At 36.3% G+C, this 19,171-nt stretch overlaps 2 protein-coding genes across 5 annotated transcripts; both read right to left on the bottom strand.

The window, feature by feature from the left end:
* Positions 1-186: 186 nt before the first annotated feature.
* Positions 187-4,799, bottom strand: LOC133817320 (protein MAIN-LIKE 2). 2 transcript variants are annotated; one of them, XM_062249806.1, is made up of 6 exons: positions 4,376-4,799; positions 3,599-3,714; positions 2,833-3,477; positions 2,536-2,703; positions 2,057-2,446; positions 187-1,953 (listed from the first exon to the last, which is right to left on the bottom strand). In XM_062249806.1, exons 2-6 carry the CDS (start codon positions 3,704-3,706, stop codon positions 910-912), a joined length of 2,355 nt encoding a protein of 784 aa, XP_062105790.1. In that variant the 5' UTR covers positions 3,707-3,714; positions 4,376-4,799; the 3' UTR covers positions 187-909. The 2 variants fall into 2 exon arrangements, with proteins under 2 accessions (XP_062105790.1, XP_062105791.1); XM_062249807.1 differs by lacking the exon at positions 4,376-4,799 and adding an exon at positions 4,132-4,308.
* A 1,564-nt stretch (positions 4,800-6,363) lies between these two features.
* Positions 6,364-16,393, bottom strand: LOC133817319 (serine/threonine-protein phosphatase 5). Of its 3 annotated transcripts, XM_062249802.1 has the most exons (14): positions 16,236-16,393; positions 15,059-15,149; positions 14,459-14,628; positions 14,303-14,374; positions 13,638-13,788; positions 12,121-12,330; positions 10,744-10,852; positions 10,527-10,644; positions 9,877-10,024; positions 8,806-9,054; positions 8,546-8,671; positions 8,374-8,474; positions 7,083-7,157; positions 6,364-6,941 (listed from the first exon to the last, which is right to left on the bottom strand). In XM_062249802.1, exons 2-14 carry the CDS (start codon positions 15,126-15,128, stop codon positions 6,882-6,884), a joined length of 1,659 nt encoding a protein of 552 aa, XP_062105786.1. In that variant the 5' UTR covers positions 15,129-15,149; positions 16,236-16,393; the 3' UTR covers positions 6,364-6,881. The 3 variants fall into 3 exon arrangements, with proteins under 3 accessions (XP_062105786.1, XP_062105787.1, XP_062105788.1); XM_062249803.1 differs by lacking the exon at positions 12,121-12,330; XM_062249804.1 differs by lacking the exon at positions 16,236-16,393 and having other exon boundaries at positions 15,025-15,149.
* Between the last annotated feature and the right edge of the window lie 2,778 nt (positions 16,394-19,171).

The raw sequence follows: 19,171 nt of genomic DNA, 5'->3' as shown, positions 1-19,171 counted from the left end.
TGTATTTTAACATCTCTGTAACTTGAAATCTTGTATATTTTAATAATCCGAAATGGTATTTTTGTACAAATTTCAGAATTAGTCGTAATTTTATATATTTTTTTTTAAAAAAAAACCAATTGAAAATTCATCAAAAGTTTGGACTAACCAATGCTAAGATTGGCTCCAAACTTTTTGGGTGGGGCAATGTTGTAACAACAAAGGTGATAAAATGAACAATAAACACTACAGTTTTTTCATCAATAAATGTCAGCAGACAATTCAATTCCTCCTCCAACCTGTCCGGTACATATTGACATAAGAACAGTAATAGATCAATGGTCTAGCAGAAACCAACTGTTGAAAACTATTACAATAACATTATGTGTACAGGGAAAACTATTTTTGTTAACTTTTACCTCTTGTCCTAATGTTTTTTACAACTTCACGTGCATGCCACAAAATAGTCATTTATTGGAAGAAAATTGTCAATGAAAATAACTGAAGTCAGCCAAAAATATAAAAATGTTTCCTCATTTGGAACCAGAAGTGACCATCTCTAATTACATAAACAAACTAATTAATACTATTAAGCTACTCTCTTTTTTCTTTGTCAGCATAAGATGTAGAAGCAACATTTCATTCCAACTGAGAAATTATATGACTCTATTGGTGTTGGATCTTATTATGGCACCATTTCTTGCTCCAAAACAGATTGCAGAACCATGTTGCTCAGAGTAAGAAAACAATAAGCAATGAAGGACAAAAAACAATCCAATAAATAGGGGAGGGCAGAGGATACCATTAAATAATGCCTCTTCAAAGTAATAGATGCTATACCATGTAGAAAATCCTATCTATTAATATTTGACTGTTCTGGAAGAATTAATTACCATGAAAAAGTTGCATGATAGCGCCTTCGTGTTTGTCCTATGACGCTACAGCATTCTGTTGTTGTACCATATCTATGGAAGTCTCGAGAGATGATTGTTGAACAACCTCTGCTGCTGTTACATTTTCTTCACCTGTCTGCTGATCACTCTCACTAATTGCATGAGAAATTTGAGATTTGCTGGCCTTGTTAAAAGCATCAGGAATCTGCGAATCCATAACCTCCCTTGCATCACTAAACTGTGACTCCATGACCTCAGTTGTATCACTCAGCTGTGAGTTGACAACCTCCTCCGTTGTCTCATTAAGCTGTGAGTCAGGGACTTCCTTTGTGGGATCATTAACTTGAGAGGCAGCGACCTTCTTAGTTGCATCAGGGTGCTGCAAGACAACCTCCTTAGGTGAATCACAAAACCGTGAGTCAACCTCCTTAGGTGCATCTGTAAGCTGTGAATCAACCTCCAGAGTTGCAACAGAAAGTTGGGAGTCTTTGATCTCCTGCATTGCATCACAAGGCTGAGAGTCATTGTTGTTTTCTGTTTCATTAAGAAACTGTGTTTCATCATCTTTGGTCAATGCATGGCTCATCTCAGCATCAGCTACCTCATCAGTTGCATGGTTTAGCTCTGATTGATTGATCACAATATCAGCATCATTACATAGCTGCATATGGTCAACCACACCATCAGCATGTATAATCCCTAAAGGATGTTCCTCACTATCTAGAGCGCACAAGTGTGAGTGGCTCTCTTCTGTATCAGCTTGATGTAGTTTGTAATGATCAATAGCAACAGTTACCCCAAAATGAGATTGGTCATCCTCGCTAGCTGTGTTATATTGTGCCAGCTCATCCTTACGCAAACGTTTTCCAGTACTCTTTCTTCTTACTCTCTCCTTTCCTCTAACCCTTTTTCCGACTTCAACTTGTGGAGTAGCAGTCAGGATGGCTGGACCTCCAACTTGGTCCCTAAGACATTCATGGGCAATATATCTGATTCTAGAAATCAATTCAATTTGTTGAGAATCCAACCCTTTTGTGGAGAATGTATCCGCTATATGTGCAATATCCCTCAACCCGGCATTCTGCAAAATTCAACAGTAAACAATTAGTATAAGATCGACAAATAATTTGCTTTCTCACAGCAGTAAATACTATTCCCCAAATTCATAATCATCTCAGCCTTACTGTTCTTTGAAACTCTGTTGAGAGAGATATAGGTCTCCCTACAAATTTGCGGGTAACTTTCAGGTACCACTGCAAGTAGTCATTTTCATCTGTGCTATCGTCACCTTCCACAATATTATATCGACGTTCTGACCATTCGTTAAGTTCAGATTCCATCTTCCCAGACAAGTCAACCCCACCGTCAACTCCACGACTTTTTCTCTCCCATCTCTGTACATCTTCTGGAATTGACTGAAGCATACCATACTGCCTAAGACAACGATTAGGGAGATGCCTTTCTGCCTTGTCAAAACAAATCAACATTGTCTTTGACCTTCCTAGAATCAGATTACTTTTTATATCTTCTGGAATTAATGTACTGTCCATATTTCTATAAGGAAGCCACTCCACCTGCATATGAAAAAGCATACTATTTGTATCATAATTTCCAGAATAACCATAAATTGAACATTATCCAAAACAGTGAAAATATAACTTACATCACAATGTTTTAGTGAATCCAATGCCTTCCGGTAAAATACTACATCACGGTTAGCAGTGGGCCCACTTTGTTTCCCCTTCCATTTAAGCACAAATGGAAACCGGTCATGTGTTAAGTCATGATTGAGCTTTGGTCGACCAATGTTCAAGTGGAAGTAACTCCAGCACTGCAAAAATAAAAGCAGATTAACAAAGACTATTTTGAGAGCAAATATTGAATGGAAACCCAGAGACAGTACTAAAAAGAAGAAGTAAGAACGAATGAGACAAAGAAAGAGAAAGAAGCCTAAAATTACCTGTAAAAGTGTTAAACAACCACTAATCGTACTCTGAGATCTCAGTGAGGCATTACCTAGAGCCCTATACAAGAATGACAAAGCAGCGGCCCCCCAAGCATACTTTCCACACTGCTCAAAATTCTCAAATAAGGGAAGGTACATAACAGGGACTTTATTTCCTGTAGTAGTGGAAAATATTGTGCTGCCTACAAGGTATAAGAGGTAAGCACGAGTATGACGTTCAATAATCTCAAGTGGCGCATCCTCAGGACAGCGTGAAAAAAACTCTTTCAACCAACTTAGCTTCACCATTCCACCACTCGTATAACCAGATTCTGGCGCTTTTCCAAGATATTTTTCACAAACAAATTGGCAGGTGGTGTAAGTTGTCCCAATTACTGGTTCTCCATCTATAGCTAGTCCAAGCAATAATGCAACATCCTTGAGGGTCACAGTCATTTCTCCAACATTCAAGTGGAAAGTGTTTGTTTCTCTCCTCCATCTCTCAACTAAGGCAGAAATAAGAGGATTGTCCAGACTTATTGCAGGGATCAGTTTTAAATAACCAAACCCAGCCTTCTCTACAAACTCAAGTTGTTTTGGCGTAAGTGCCCATTGATCTAACTTTGAAGTGTGTTCATGACATCTAAGCGCACCACGCTCCTGTAATCAAAATTCAAAACACAGTCAAACACTATATAAAGGTGTTATTAAATAAGAATGTCAAAATAAATAGTAAAAACACAAAAGAAAGAAAACTTAGAGCCTATTAAGTAAACTCCACCTGCCCGTCCCAAACTGCTGAGGAAACATGCTTCTCTTGATCATAAAGTACTGAACAATCAATTGGTCCAGGATTCGTCCCATAAGGGTCTGCCACTGTTACCTCCATTAGCCACACTGGAAAAAAAAAACCCATCAAAATAGAAGCATAAAAAACACATTAGTTACATAAAGTTTGATCAAGAGTCAGCATGTTTAAGTTCACAATCATATAATGCAGCAATAGAAAGAGATAGAAGTGAAAGGCTTGTAATGGACTCATAATTACATAAAAAATGAACACACAACCCTTTAACTATTTGTGAGAACATATCTCCATTACCCGTTTCGCTGAGCTCCTTCTGTTCAATGTGGAATAGTTCATAAACAAGCTTTTGTGAAAATTATCACGCATCTAAATTAATACAACACCATATTGAAAATCAAATATGTCATAATCTATCTTCAAGTCAGGTCCCATACATGACAAGCAAGAAAAAAGCCCTCAAAATTTCAATGACAACTAACTAAGTAAAGAGTAAATAATCCACACACCCCATTTATCTCTAACGCTTGCTACAACAAAGCTTCATTACATATCTCTATTCTAACTTCACAACAATACATCATATCTCAACCCAAACAAGCTTGATACTCTCAACCAATTTCCTACCTTACAAGAACATTGTGTTTCTGCGAAAAAAAAAAACCTCGAAATTTCTCTCTTTCCATGGTCCCAACCCAGTCAAACCCAATTGAATCCTTTCAAAAAATGAAAATATAAAAGAAAAACAAATACCTTAGAATAAAGCCAAAAAAGGGGGATGCAGCGAAGGATTCGAAGAAGGGACCCTTAATAGGTCACCGGAAATAATTCCGGCAACGGGAGACCGGCGAGGAATCAGAGAAGGAAAAAAAATCAAATAACTCCGATTGATTTTGTAAAGGCCGCAACGACGCCGTTTTCTCAGATTAGATTTAGATGTAGTCCTAGAATTGCTGTGTATTTCTTGAAAGAATAATACCTATTTCCGCTTTTTCACTCCTAAAGAGAAACCGACACCGTTTAGAATAAAACTTAAATAAAGAACGCAAAATAATAAAAATGACATTTATTAGGGACCAAAAAACAAAATAACAGAAGCAAAACCTAATAATATGGCGAACACTCAAAACGACGACGGAATGAACCCTAAAGAAAAACGACAGAGGAAAGCGGCGAAGAAGTGAATAAGGGCACTTGGAAATTTAACAAGTCTTATCACTTTATAACCAGAAGGAAAATGGTTTTTTTTTGTTGGTGATATTTCATGTTTGCAGGAGTGAAACAAAAAATTAAAATTATATTTAGCAAAATAAATAAATCATAATATTAACGAAATAACAAGAAAAGAAATATATATATATTTGCTAATGCTTAGAAATAATGTTATATTTGCTGCAAAAAAAAAAAAAATTATATAATATTGCTTTTTCTCAAAAAATATCTTACTTTTTTATTATTATTTAAAATTAATGTGCTTATTTATTATTTATTTTTGTAGGTTAGTTTATTCTTCTCCAAACAAAATGGATGATGACTAATCAATTTTTCCCAACCTATATTTTTTATTGTTGAATAGGACTAAGTGGACTTTTGAGGATTATATTAAGAATTCTTGAATTGATTCGCAAAAAAATAATATTGCTACAAAAAAAAAAGGAATCCTCAATATAAAAATATCTTTTTTAGATATTTTTTTAAAGTTTAATGTCTAATTTTTTAAAGTGTTCCAAAGTGATGAAGAACATAATGCCTAATAAATTAGTTATCCATACTATTCGGGTGATAGAAAATTTATTTAGTTAGAATAATTTTTTTTCTCCATAATGTAAAGATGATATGTTTTTTTTTCCAATGATATTTACTACTACAACATAATAATAATGTAAAAGAAATTGCCCATTGATTCTTAAGAGGACATTTATACAAACTTGTAAAAAATAGTTAAATTAGTCCACTTAATAAAATTGAGGATTGTAAGCAAATCGTTATATTTATTAAATCTAGTGTTACATTAGTTTTGATTTCATTTGCATCTTCATGTTTTATATAACAACTCACCAAAATCTTATTTTCAATTCAACATACCAAGTCCCTCCCTCCCTACCTCTAGTAAAGAGTAAAGACACTCACTACATACCAAGGCAAATCCCAACAATAAAGCTTATCCTTATTCTATCATTCGCTCATCATCAATGCCTCCATAGTACACTCAATACTGTCTTCCCTCTAAGATAAGAGCTCTCTAGTGGCACCAAAGATATACTTTCAATCATGGGTCACCCATCAACACACCATGTCTGGTGCCTCAACACATGTTTGTAGACCATTCAAATTATCTCTTACTGTAGCACTTATGGTACACTGTACTGATACATTTATGGCCCCCTAGTCTCCCTTTTGTGTTGACACTCGTGGCCATATTTGATTATTACGTCCATGAATCTCAGACCAGAGGAACTAACACATTATCTGGTTGTTCCAGTAATGTCTACAAGTTAGTTCCTAATATAGGTTCTCTTATTGTTAGGGGGAAGAATTTACACCAAGTACTTCCTAAAAACCATGTGCAACTAACCATGATTTCAACTCTAGAGACATGCTTTCATAAATTATATCTTTGAATTTTCAAATTCTGTTGAAGATATTGCTCACTTTTCTTTTCTTTTTATTTATTTATTTTTTTTAAATGAGTATTGTCATCAATTATCTGTGCCTCCAAGAGTCTACCTCAAAACGGTAACTGAGAAAATGGAAATTACATGCATATATCATTATCAAAATATTATCTAAAAGTAAGAGATGGGGGTTTAAAAATAATAATAACAAGGGTCAAGGGAGATAGTGGCTTCAATTTTTAAATACAGAAAAGCACTGCCACTTTCCACATCTCCAGAGAACAACAAGAAAAATAAAACTACACAGGATTAAAATGAAAAAGAAAAAGGAAGAAAACAATCAATAAATACAGATTTTGATTGTCTATTTCAACAAAGCAGATTCGTGTGTCTTTTCATCTAACCTGACTGCCAGGTAAGAAGTTGAAAGGGAAAACGGGTATCAAACGAAATGCAATAAAAATGGTCTCCAAAGATGCGAGGGACTACAAAGTATCAAATAAACGAATTGTGTGGCGTTTCTCTAACAGACCATCATCACAAACATCATACTGTATTTGGGCTGTCTCCATTTTCTTTTGTGATTTTGCAGACAATCTAATGTGCACAAAATGCAATTGTTGGTCCTCCCTCCGGGAAGGGAACTATTGAAACATTCGGAGGAAGTTATTTGCATATGCCATTGGCTTCACATCAGGGTGTGGCTGTAAGTTCATTCAAATACTCAAAATATTAAACTCCAGACATGTTTACTTTTACTAGACTGTTTAGGAGAGGTAAAGGTAAATGAATGAGCAAGCACTAAAAATAAAAGCATTGTTTGGTAGCAGAAGCAAGCAACTTACCACTGCTGAGAATGTAACAATGTTTGGTTTTAGTTCAGGAGCTTCGAAACGGATAAAAGCACCTTTATTGCCCATCTGCAGAAAAGCCATCAAATGTAAATTAAGCATGCGTTTCAAGCTGACAATGTACTTCGAGTTACTAGCTAGACAGACTACATTGCTAGATAAAGTGAACATCCATTGCTCTAATTCTAGAATATAAGACAACAAAATCACCAACATCATCATTTGATTGATCTTCAATTTCAAAAGTAGAGCTTACAAATACATCGATTACCTTTGGTTGCAGTCCACCTTTCATATTGACATAACAACTACTCAAGGAATAAATCAATGCATGATATAGGATCATGCATTATTTCTGATCGCACCCAAATACCAATCAAAAAGCACAAAAAAATTGTAAAAGCAGGTCGATGGCCATCTTAACAGAGCTATTCTATAAAGGGGAATAATATTAACTCATCTTTATTGAACATACACAGATTATTGTGCAGTGCATGAGTTGGCAAAAGAGATATTGGCGGCATAAATATCTAAGTTCTACTAAAATACCTAATTTTTTTTTAAACATAAATACCTAACGTTTATTTTTTATTGCAACCGTTACTTTTTCTGTTAAAAGGAAAATACCAAACTTTTTAATCAAGGATATTGGCGGCATAAATATATAAGTTTATGTAACTGTTGCACTTAAATACCTAACTTTTAATTTTTGTAGCATAAATAATAAAAAAAATTAATTTTTAAAAAAGTAAATATATGCTAAGTATTTAAGTGCAACAGTTACATAAATTTGTGTATTTATACCGCCAATATCCTTGATTAAAAAGTTTTGTATTTGCCACTAACGGAAAGAAGTAACAGTTGCAACAAAAAATAAATATTATATATTTATGCCATCAAAAAAATAAGTTAGTTATTTAAGTGTAACAAAAACATAAACTTAGGTATTTATGCCGCGAATGTCCCGTTAGCAAAATGAAGAGATAAGATTCAGGTAGAAAATGTTAGCATCTATAAACAAGAAAACAAAACAGAAAAACCAGCACAAGATTTTCATGATCTTTAACAAAGATTCAACAATCAGTGACTCATCCCGATTGAATGAAACCATTGAATGAGCCGGTCAGTATAATGTCCAGAAATAATTTGGTAAAGGTCATGTCAAAGTGCAGATCCTTAGAGTTATTGACAAAAGCAAATGGTACATACTGCAAAGGTTTAAAAATGCTTAACCACTCCTGGAGCATTATTGTGGAATTTAAAACACTAAACATAATTGGATTACCTGATCACAGTAGTTTGGTGCAGAAAATACAGTTATGAGTTTACCATCATGCTCAATCTCATACCCCTCATCCTTTACCTCATGAGAGCGCACAACTAAATCTGTCATTGGACCAAGCATGTGAGGTTGCTGACTATAGAGCAAGAATGTGAAGAAACAAAATGAAACGTACCTAAATTGTTTTCCTGCAAAAATCTCTTCGTCACATCAGCACCAAAAGAAAGGCCTACACCACGTTTGCTAGGTCCTCTTCCCAGTGAAGGTTGTGGATCACTCCATAGCAATTCACACATCAACCCTATCAAAATAAATATAAGAAAAACAAAAGAAACAAGCATAAATCCATAGAGCACAGAATGTCAACGGCAACATATTTGGACATGTAGCTTTCACATGCCAATAACATCATATGACAAAAGTTATGGTTTAAACCTTCCTCAGGAGGTTCACAGAAACGATCGATAGCTCTAATGTCTGAGAGTTTCACTCCATCAACACTAAAAAGACCCCCATGAACGATAAAAACCTTCTGATTGATTACATGGGCCAGTGGTAAGCAACAAAAAACTTCTGCAAATAGTTCCACAAACGTTTCATTCAACTTAGAGCGAACTTCTCCTTCAAAACCATATATCTTGTTCATGCTCTTGCTCTCATGATTTCCCCTTGCAAGGTACATTGCTGAAAAATATACAAATATGTTAATAAAACAGCTAAATTACACATGAAAAGTGTGGAAACAGTTTATCAAAATTTATAAGTACATAACTTCTTTTTAAAATAAATAAACAAAACCCAAAGAAAAGTTATTAATATGAATTCATAAAAAAATTATTGTTTTCTCTTATTTTTGGGCTACTGTAAGCTTTTTTGTTGTTTTCAAGCTCTTCGTTCTTCTTTTTAAGACCATCTTGCTCTTACTTTCTCTGTACTCTATTCTTATGATTTAATACAAAGTTATGTTTGTATTAAAATAAATAAATAAAAGTCAGAAGCTCCTGGAACACTTGCATGCTTTCTAGTTGCTATCATAATCAGACCAAAATTGCATAAAACCAAGACATTGATGGTACTACTAAATAAAAATAGGAATATAACCATTTGGTAACCATTGTTTTATCAAAATACAGATTTAGTACCATATAATTTTAATAATGCTCATCTGGTACTCTATAATTTAAAATTATACATATTTGGTGCCATAAACTCAAATTTGAACAATAAAATTTTATCAATACGATCAAACTGCCCTCAATTATATATAATTAAGTAATTAAATTTGAATTTAAAACTCATAATTGGAGACAGTTTGGTCATATTCATAAAATTTTATTGAAAAAATTTAAGTCCAGATACTAAATATGTTTGATTTCAAATTAGAGTATTATTAAAAACATAAAATACTAAGTATGTATTCTGATAAAACACAAGTACCAAATGATTATTTATCCATAAAAATACAGACAATGCCAGTAAAACAATTACAAATTGCAGGTGGTTTACCTGATGGAGACATGCACTTGAATGCAAACAGTGTAAGGATGACCTCCAAAGAAAACGATCCTCTATCCACAAAATCACCATTGAATAAATAGGGATTATCTTCCGAAGGAAGCCCATTAAGCTCAAAAATATTTAGGAGGTCATAGAACTGCATCATGAGAAAAATAAAAGAAATTTAAGAAATAGCAATCCATTAACAACATGGCCACAAGACGCAGTCATGGACAAGAACAAGAACAGAAAATTTTGAGAACACTAGTATATCAATTGAAACCATCAATCAGGATATTGAAAAACAAAAGGGAGAAAAACTAATAAAAGGCCATCAAACAATTGTCTTGTCTTTCAGACAAGTAATAGAAGACAGTGCTTAAACATTGAAACATGGGACAATGGCTACATGACAAGGTATGAATTGAATGTCGTACACATAGATTGATAGACCATAACTAACAATCACCATTTAATCTCACTATGAAAGTCCAACCATACCTCCATCGCTATTAATTACTTAGGATGTGTTTAACGAACTTCATTCATACTCTAAACTCAGCCGGCTATACATTTAAACATGCTCTCTCTAGCTTTGAGTGTTGGGTCTAATGTGTCAAATACAGTGTAGTACCAGAGAGAGGAGATAAACAAGTTACCTGACCATGCACATCACCACAAACAGTAAAGTGCTTGCCTTCTGGAACAGTTATATCAACGAGAGAAGGCAGGTTCTGCAACATTTCTCTTGTTTGTAATACTATCTGGAATGCATATCTGCAATATGAAAACCAAATTAGAAGACACTCAGAATGATATCTGCAATATGATATTAATTTATGAACAAGACACTCAGAATGATGTCTATCAATGTACCGTTTGTGTAGGCACTTTTGATTCTTGAAATCCTCCATCATTTTCTTTACAAATTCCAACGTAATAGTATCTCCTTCTATCCGTGCACCCGAATACTGTGGCTCCACATCTGGAGTTAAAACAAAGAGCAACTTAATGAATACCTAGGGGTTAGCACATATCATGAACTTCCTTTACTACAAGAAAGATACAAAAACGTAACAGAGATACAGATCGTTATACAGACAAAAGAGTAAAGGACTCAGCAATTAATGTAAGAACCTCGTGTCTAAAAGTTTACCCTAAACTAAGTTCAGGAAAAGTATATCCTTCTATGCCATGTATCACTAGGACAAAACTCAAAGAAAGACAAACTTTTTACTTAATACAAAAATATTGTTCCTAGTCCAACCACAATTAACAAGACAAACAGGTTGAGTTTCAAAGCACATTGAGGTAAAGCTACCTATTTATGAAGGTAATATAAACTCTTTTGAAAGCATTAATCAGCCAAGAAACCAATAATCTAGAACATGGTTCACAGACTGTTCATTTTTCCCCCCAAATGGAAAAACTGCAATTTGCAAGATTTTAGCAACCATTTCTTTCAACAGCTAATCTTAATATACAAGACACGCCTTTCAAAATCACAAATCAGTGCAAGATGAAATAATAAGTTTCAACCAAGTTGTGGTTACAGATAAAACTTGTGCAACTGCACAGTCAATGACTTTAGCTTGCCAATATGAGCTTTACTTTCAATTCTAATTGCATTGATGATTCACTAACTTGGATATTGCACATTGCAATCCAGTATCTCAAAACAATTGACTCTAAAATTTTAAAATTCAAACCATAGCAACATTTCTCTGGTTTGTTTTCGATAATTTCAAAAGGATTCTTAAACCAGTCTCCCGTCAACCTGATGAGAGTGAATGGAAAGAGACTAAACACCTACAATTTGGTTAGCCAGCAAAATTATCTTACACTATTGAACTCTATCATGGCTATGTACTACACTAAATCACTCCCTACCAAGTACTTAAAAAACATCAAAAGAATGACATGAGTATGACTACATATGATATCATTAGGAAATAATGTAAATCATGCAATGTTTGACCTGTCAACTTAGGCTATCATCCCAATTTATTGGCATACCATTTGCCTCCCTACATTAGGCACATGAACAGAGTGCACAAAAAAGATTCCCTTGGGAACATTTTTTTTCTACCCGCTGCATTGAAAAAACCGTATTCCCAAAGAATTGTATGATGCAATCTTTTATAGCAGATCTATGAATTTACCATCAGTGAATGAATTTAATCAATCATTCAGTTCCTACACTCTTAAAGCTTATTAAATTTTGTTGTGATATGACTTATTGTGAACTCAAACCTAGGTCATTAACTCGACTTTTGGCATGAATACCACCAATGCAGCCAGACCACCAACATGCCCCAAGAACCATCAGCAGCACCACCAATATTGTGGCTACCACTATGGCTGTTGTTGTTCCCACTCTCATCACCATCGCTGCCACAATTGCTACTGCCACAGCTGCTACAGCCACTTGAGTGGGCACTGATGATGAACTGGGGGTCGCTCCTATAATGATACATTATACAAGAATACTATAAATAAACTAGTTAATTTTTTTATTTTTGTTTGAAAAATAAAGTAGTTAATTGTCAATATATAACAGTAAACATAATGCTGATCATCAGATATGATCAATGAATTAACCAAGCTTCTCCTGGAAAACCCAGGCTGCAGAAGGTCACGAATCTCAAATGGGAATGGCAAAACTAGAATAATTTTCTAATCGATACTTACCAAGAGTCAACACTGGAAATTTATCCAACTACAATGACATCTGAACAAAGCTGGATACCTTGGTAAATAAAACCCTAATTAATCACTTAAAACAGGTTCTCCATGAAGGGTTAATTAATCCATTTAGTTACTTTGGTCCAAGGCAATTTTCCTAATGCACAGTCACTGTCAGCTTTCAAAATTTTCCATATTGAAACCCCAAGACCAAAGTCACAGGTTCTGGTTTGTCAACTACATTGAGACCAACTTTAACAAGTACACTTTTCTATATGACATAACCTCAGAGATCAGTAGGACTGCACCTTTTTTCACAATTATGTAGCTCCTCAAAAGTTTCAGGTTTTTTTTCAAAAACTTAAATACTAAAAAAGTGAGGTACTTGCACAAATCAGAGGTTGAAATGTGGCTATGATGACAAGCCTGACATTAAAATTAAAATAGCATCAAAGGAGCTGCATAGAGACTTTAGTTAAGCAATGCCCAACAATCTCTATCAATTTGTAGAAAGACATATCAAGGGAGGATTGTTACTAACAAATGGGATCAATGATGAATCTAGCCCCTTATAAGTAGACACAAGACACATTTGTGGTCTATGGACCTAACCATATGGGTTAGGCATAGTATACATACAAAGGACACTACAGCCCTACCACATGATGAGGGTAATGACTCAAGTCAAGCGCCTGAAATTGGTCATTCACTAAGTAGGACTCAATTACAAATCATATAGAACTTTTAGTGAATGACCTGAATTTCTACACATTTTCCGCCTCAAATAATAATTTTACTAATGAGCCCATACAATCACTACAAATATAAATTAGGTATATATATCAGCAAAACTAACGAATCAAAATAAATAAATAAAAAACCCCAGAATTGCTTGAAAGTAAAACAGTGAAACTTTGTATAAACTTGAAAAAAGAAAAGCAAGAAAAAATGGTAAATGATAAGACATAAACCAAACCAAATAAAATTGCTTCAAAAGTTTGTAACACTACCTAAGCACTCAAAATAATAATAAAAATAAACTACTAAAAAAAACAGAAACAGCTTGATATTAATAATATCGATACCTATAGTATGGAAATCAATAGATTCTGCAATAGATCGCTTTTCAGATTGTGGTGCAGCAATTGCTTCTTCAAATTTAAGCTTCATCACTGCTTTCTCGCACTCTTTCAATTTCTTGGTGGCATCAGGATCATTGGGACATATTCTCTTCACCTGTTTCACAAAAGAAATTGAACTGGTCAACAATAAAGACACTAAAAGATGATTAGCATCTAGATAAAATTAGTGACCTGCAAAGGGGTTATTAAATAATCACAAACAAAGAAAGAACTGAAAATAACACAACAAAAGGTAGACTAAAGCTTTATGGGAAAAATATACAAGATGCTTCCACTAAATTGAATTAATTATGAAGGCCTAATACAATAATGATATGACTGTTAACACGTATTCCACAAATTACATGCACCTCCTTTCGTAGAACCTGATTACACTTACAATTTCCACCCTTCGAAATTACATGAAAGCATATGGTGTCGAAGGTGAGTTTCAAACTACTATAAAATTAACTAGAAAGAAATAATACACATGAGATTACTGAGTCTGAAACATGAAGCCAACCTTCCAGTATGATCAGTGAATTAATAGCATACTAAAATGCCATGAACATAGATGCCTTTTAAAGAAAAACCTTGAGACACGCAGACACAAAGAGTGAGAAACCAACCTGCTGAAAATCCTTGAGTGCTTCTTTGAATTTCCCCATGGCAAGATAAGCTGCACCTCTCCTGTAATAACCCTGTAACAACAGAAAATTATCAGAACATGATCAAGAATATTTGGATGAAGAGTAACTATAAGAAGTTAGACCACAAAATCATGCCTTGGAATATTTAGGATCAACTTCAATAGCTGTCGAAGCATCCTGTATAGCACTGCCATATTCCTCCAGTTTAAGATGAGCAAATGACCGGTTAGCCCAATATACAGCATTTTGACTGTTTATTTCAATTGCTTGTGTATACAGATCAATAGCTTGAGCATATTTGCGGACTGAAATCAAAGCATCACCATCAGCACAACAAAAATGTAGAAAAATAGCACAAAATCCAGTAACTGTTCTTAAGTCTTAAACAAATGATAGATATAAAAAATGAAAGGATTCTTAGATGAGGTAAAATTGGTAACAAATAACATCTGCCTTGTAAGCTCACCCTATACATTCTAATTTCTACTTCTTTATTGCAGCGACATTTTAGTTTCTATTTTTTAAATATATATAATTAAGAACTCACGCCATTAATAAAATAAATTATATTAAATTTAATACAAGGAGGAGTAGAAATTCAAGTTAGATGATTTGGATTCAAGTTAGACTTTCCATCAAGGTCAAAATCTTGGTCCAATACCTCGATAATAAGTATTTTATTAAAAAAATAAAGTAATAACCTTAGAAGCAGATTCCAGAAGAATGATTTATGACCTTTAAATGCTTCATTGGCCTGGACTTTGAAATCCTCAGCTCGTGAAACATCAGATTTTTCAGTTTCCATACCGGGCAAAAAATTTGTTGTCTGCAGTAAGTGAGATACAACACTTGGCAAATAAAGTTACCATAATCAAGCAACCAATTGACAAATTAATGATCACACACGTGTGTGTGCACGTGGCGACCATAATCAAGCAAGCAATTGAGAAAATAACAAATGACACATGTGGCGTGCACATGACAATCAAACAAACAATCTTGTATCCATTCAGTAACCAGAATAAATAGTCAACAATCAGTGGTGAGCGTAAAATTCACACAAACAGTCTTGTGAGTTGTACCCATTAAATATTCACATAATTAGCCAAACAATCAACACCATACTGATCCCCCATCTCCCCCAATTGAAGGACCTCCCCCAACCCCAACCAGTGAAAGTAATCCCTATTCCAACATTCAAATATACAGAGTACCAAAAAAAGAATAAATACATTTTAGAGTATAAATTTCCACTTATTTGTCTCCTAAATGATACAGCACAAACACAAAAACTCTTCATGGAAACATAATTTAGTAAGTATGAAACTTATGGTTCAAATCCAAGTCAAAACTCATGTCAAAACTCGCCACTCTGGCAGAAATTAAATCCATACATAAATATACATATCACTTTGCGACAAGTGCTTATAGGTGCAGCAAAACTCTAACATATGAGGATCAATCCTTATCAATGTTTTTTCCAGTAAATTATTCTTTTTTTAAATAAAAGAGGATAATAAATCAAATAAAAGTATGATTCCTTACCAGTTTTGGTGTCTTAAAAACACAAACCCCATTACAAAAAGGGACCTGACAGAATCATTGAAAGAGCAAAACATATTGTTGATACAAAATTCATAAAACTATTTTCCTTTTCACTCAATCCCAGCAGCCAAATGGAGTTCATGCTCTGTTCGGCTACCGACAATGATTTTTATACACATAAATATATGTATATATAAGAATGAATTTAAGCAAAGTGAGGTGAAAATACACGAGTGCAGGAAACACAAAAAAAAAAATTGTGAACATACAAAATATTTTCCTACGAACCAAACAGATTATAAATTAATGGCGTAAAATGCTAATTTAAAGAAAAAATAAGATGTACCAATGGCAGAATGAAGCTTACCTAGTGCAAGTGTAGTCGATCTCTTCAGAGACCAAACAACAAAAAACGAGTTTGGAGGGAAAGCGAAAAACCCTAGTCTGAGTCTAAGACAGAAATTTGAGAACCCACTCCCACTTTTTATTTATAATAATGATAATAATAAATAATAATAACTTCACAAAACAGTAGATAGATAGCTCTGAAGTTTCTTCCCTCTCTTCTTTTACCACTAATTAAGCACACAAATAAAATAGATAAAAGATAAGAAAAGAGTATATTTTATTTTATTTTGGAAAATTGCAGTCAAAATTAGTTAGTAGTATAAAATGTTGCACTTAAGCCACAATAGACTGAAAAGTCTTGTATTTTGACATGGTTTGAGTTTTCTCTCTTTATAGTGTGTGAGGGTTTGTGTGTTTCAAATGACTTATAGTTACTCAATGTTTTGGGATGTCAAATCTGGTGGATCATTATGAAACTATCATGCTAGAAGAAGAGGGTAATGGGAGTATCTCCTATGAGGATGATGATGAAGGACTTTGTGAGATCGATTCAAGATGGTGTCTTGTGGGAAGTTTTTAACTGAACGTGCGTGCAACACAGGATGGCTTCATTGTGGAGACCAGAGAGAAGGATGTATGTGAAGGAGTTGGAGAACAACCTATATCTATTTCAGTTTTATCATGAAATAGACATCTGTAGGGTTATAGAAGGAAGTCCATGGACCTTTTATAGGTTCCAACTGATATTTGCTCGATTAAAGGAAGGTGATAATCCTCAAATTTGGTGCTTAATAAGTTGGATATATGGATCCAACTCCATGGAATGAGCCCTGGTTTCATGTCAAAGCGTGTGGTGAAGGACGTTGGCAATTATGTGGGAGCATTTGTTGAATCCGATAAGAACAACTTCACAGGGGTTTAGAGGGAATACCTTCGGGTCAGGGTCTCAATCAATATAGATACTCCTTGTGGATGCCAAAAATCCACCAAGGAAAAAATCTATGGTCTGAATACATGGCTAAGGTCACTTAGTCATGCTATCGGGCTCGGGCCTATAGGTCTCACGAGACCACGTTCTAGCCAACACTCCCAAGTGCCCCGCAGGTCTCTGCCTTGCTGAATATTCGAAGGCTCACGACACCCTTGTGTGTCTCGCGGCCCTGGGCCTTGCGAGGCCCCCGCCTCGCGCCCATGTGTCTCGCGAGACACTTACCTGGTTGGAGACCCAAGTGCCAAGTTCTTAAGAGTCATGCTCCCATGCGGCTCACGAGGCCTCCACCTCGCTGAAGACCAAGTCGCCTTGTGCCCAGGTGCCACGCACCCTTGTGCCTCGCTGAAGACTAGAACCCCTCGCACCTAGACGCCACGCACCTGGGCCTCGCGAAGCCACCGCCTCACATTCAGCTGAGGTGCCTCGCGCCAAGCGCCTTGGCCAGGAGGGCCCCGCGTGCCCAATGAGACCATCTCGCCCCGCACGCTGCCACCGCGTCGCACCTCCGCGAGACCCGCGTGCCTCGCGCGCTGCCACCATGTCGCGACCCTGCATCACTTGCGTGCCCAGCGAGACCATCTCGCCCCACGTGCCTCGCGCGCTACCACCATGTCGTGCCCCTGCGAGGTCCGCGTGCCCAGCTAGACCAGCTCGCCCCACACGCTGCCACCACGTCGCACCTCTGCGAGAGCCACATGCATCACGCGCTACCACCATGTCACATCCCTGTGAGGCCCGCACTCCCAGCAAGACCATCTCGCCCCGCGCGCTGCCACCACATCGTGCCTCCGCGAGACCCGCGTGCCTCGCGGGCTGCCACCATGTCGCACCCCCGTGAGACCATCTTGCGTTGCCATGAGGCATTGCGTGCATCAAGGACCTCTCTATTGACCAATTCAATGGAACCATCTTGTCAGGTCCCCAAGAACCTCTTGAGGCATGTAGCTTGCTAAAGAGGCCCTATCCCATTTTGGGGGAGGTGCCACCAGCAAGATGCACCCCACACGTAGGTTCCAAAGGAATTCCCTAGTATGCTTACTTAGCCAAATATTGAGGAGCTCAAAACATAAATGCACCCCATTAAAATGGTGGAGTGGATGGAATTCACGTACAGGTACGGAAGGTACAAACAAGACAAAAGGAACCAAGGTAGTGTATAACACCCATACCCTTCAAGTAGTGGCCGTATAAGAATGGTACATGGCAAGTACCCCCTTAGCATGCCTACGAGGTTCGTACCCGACAAGTAGTGAGGGTACGGCATGGTACCATGGCAGGAGTACTTCTGCAGACCCCTGACACATATTGGAGCCGACCGCCACTCCTCCGACAACACTACAACCTGCAGCCTGGATATGCAACTCCTTGTCTCTTCGGGACCACAATGTATCAAGTGACATTAGATCTCACCTATACATAGAGCCTCACTTCATCATTGAGGGGGTGGGAAAATTCATTGTATACTCAGGCTATTAAGCAATATACGAATGATAACTCCATCACTGATCTGCATTTATTTTTCCTTAAGTCCATTCTAAGTTCTTATTTAGCTATCTCCATACTTACCTTTGAGTTTTCAGACCTAACATCGTTGACGAGTTCCCACCGTCAACACTCCTAAAAAAAAAGAAAGATGAAGTTGATAAAGAAAGGAGGACAGTTGTGCTGAGTTCAGTTCAAGTATGAAGGTGTCCCAGTGTTTTGCTTTATTTGCGATATTATAGGGCACTCAGAGAAGTTTTGTGAGAGATTGTTTGATGAACCATTGGAGACAATAAAGAAGCCATATGGAGTATGGATGCGGGCTGCTCCGAGCGTAAGAACCATACCATTGGCTCACGTTGGCTGCGGAATGGAAGTGGACGTCGAGTTTCAGATTCCAATGAGTCTAGTGGCAATGGGGGTGATGCGTTGATGCCAAATGTGCCACTGAATGCAAGGGCGGTAATTGGGGCAGGATTTGT

This window comes from Humulus lupulus, chromosome 2 (assembly GCF_963169125.1).
Source record: "Humulus lupulus chromosome 2, drHumLupu1.1, whole genome shotgun sequence".
Taxonomy (NCBI): Eukaryota; Viridiplantae; Streptophyta; class Magnoliopsida; order Rosales; family Cannabaceae; genus Humulus; species Humulus lupulus.
The sequence above is the reverse complement of the archived record's forward strand: the minus strand, read 5'-3'. Positions and strand labels throughout refer to the sequence as shown.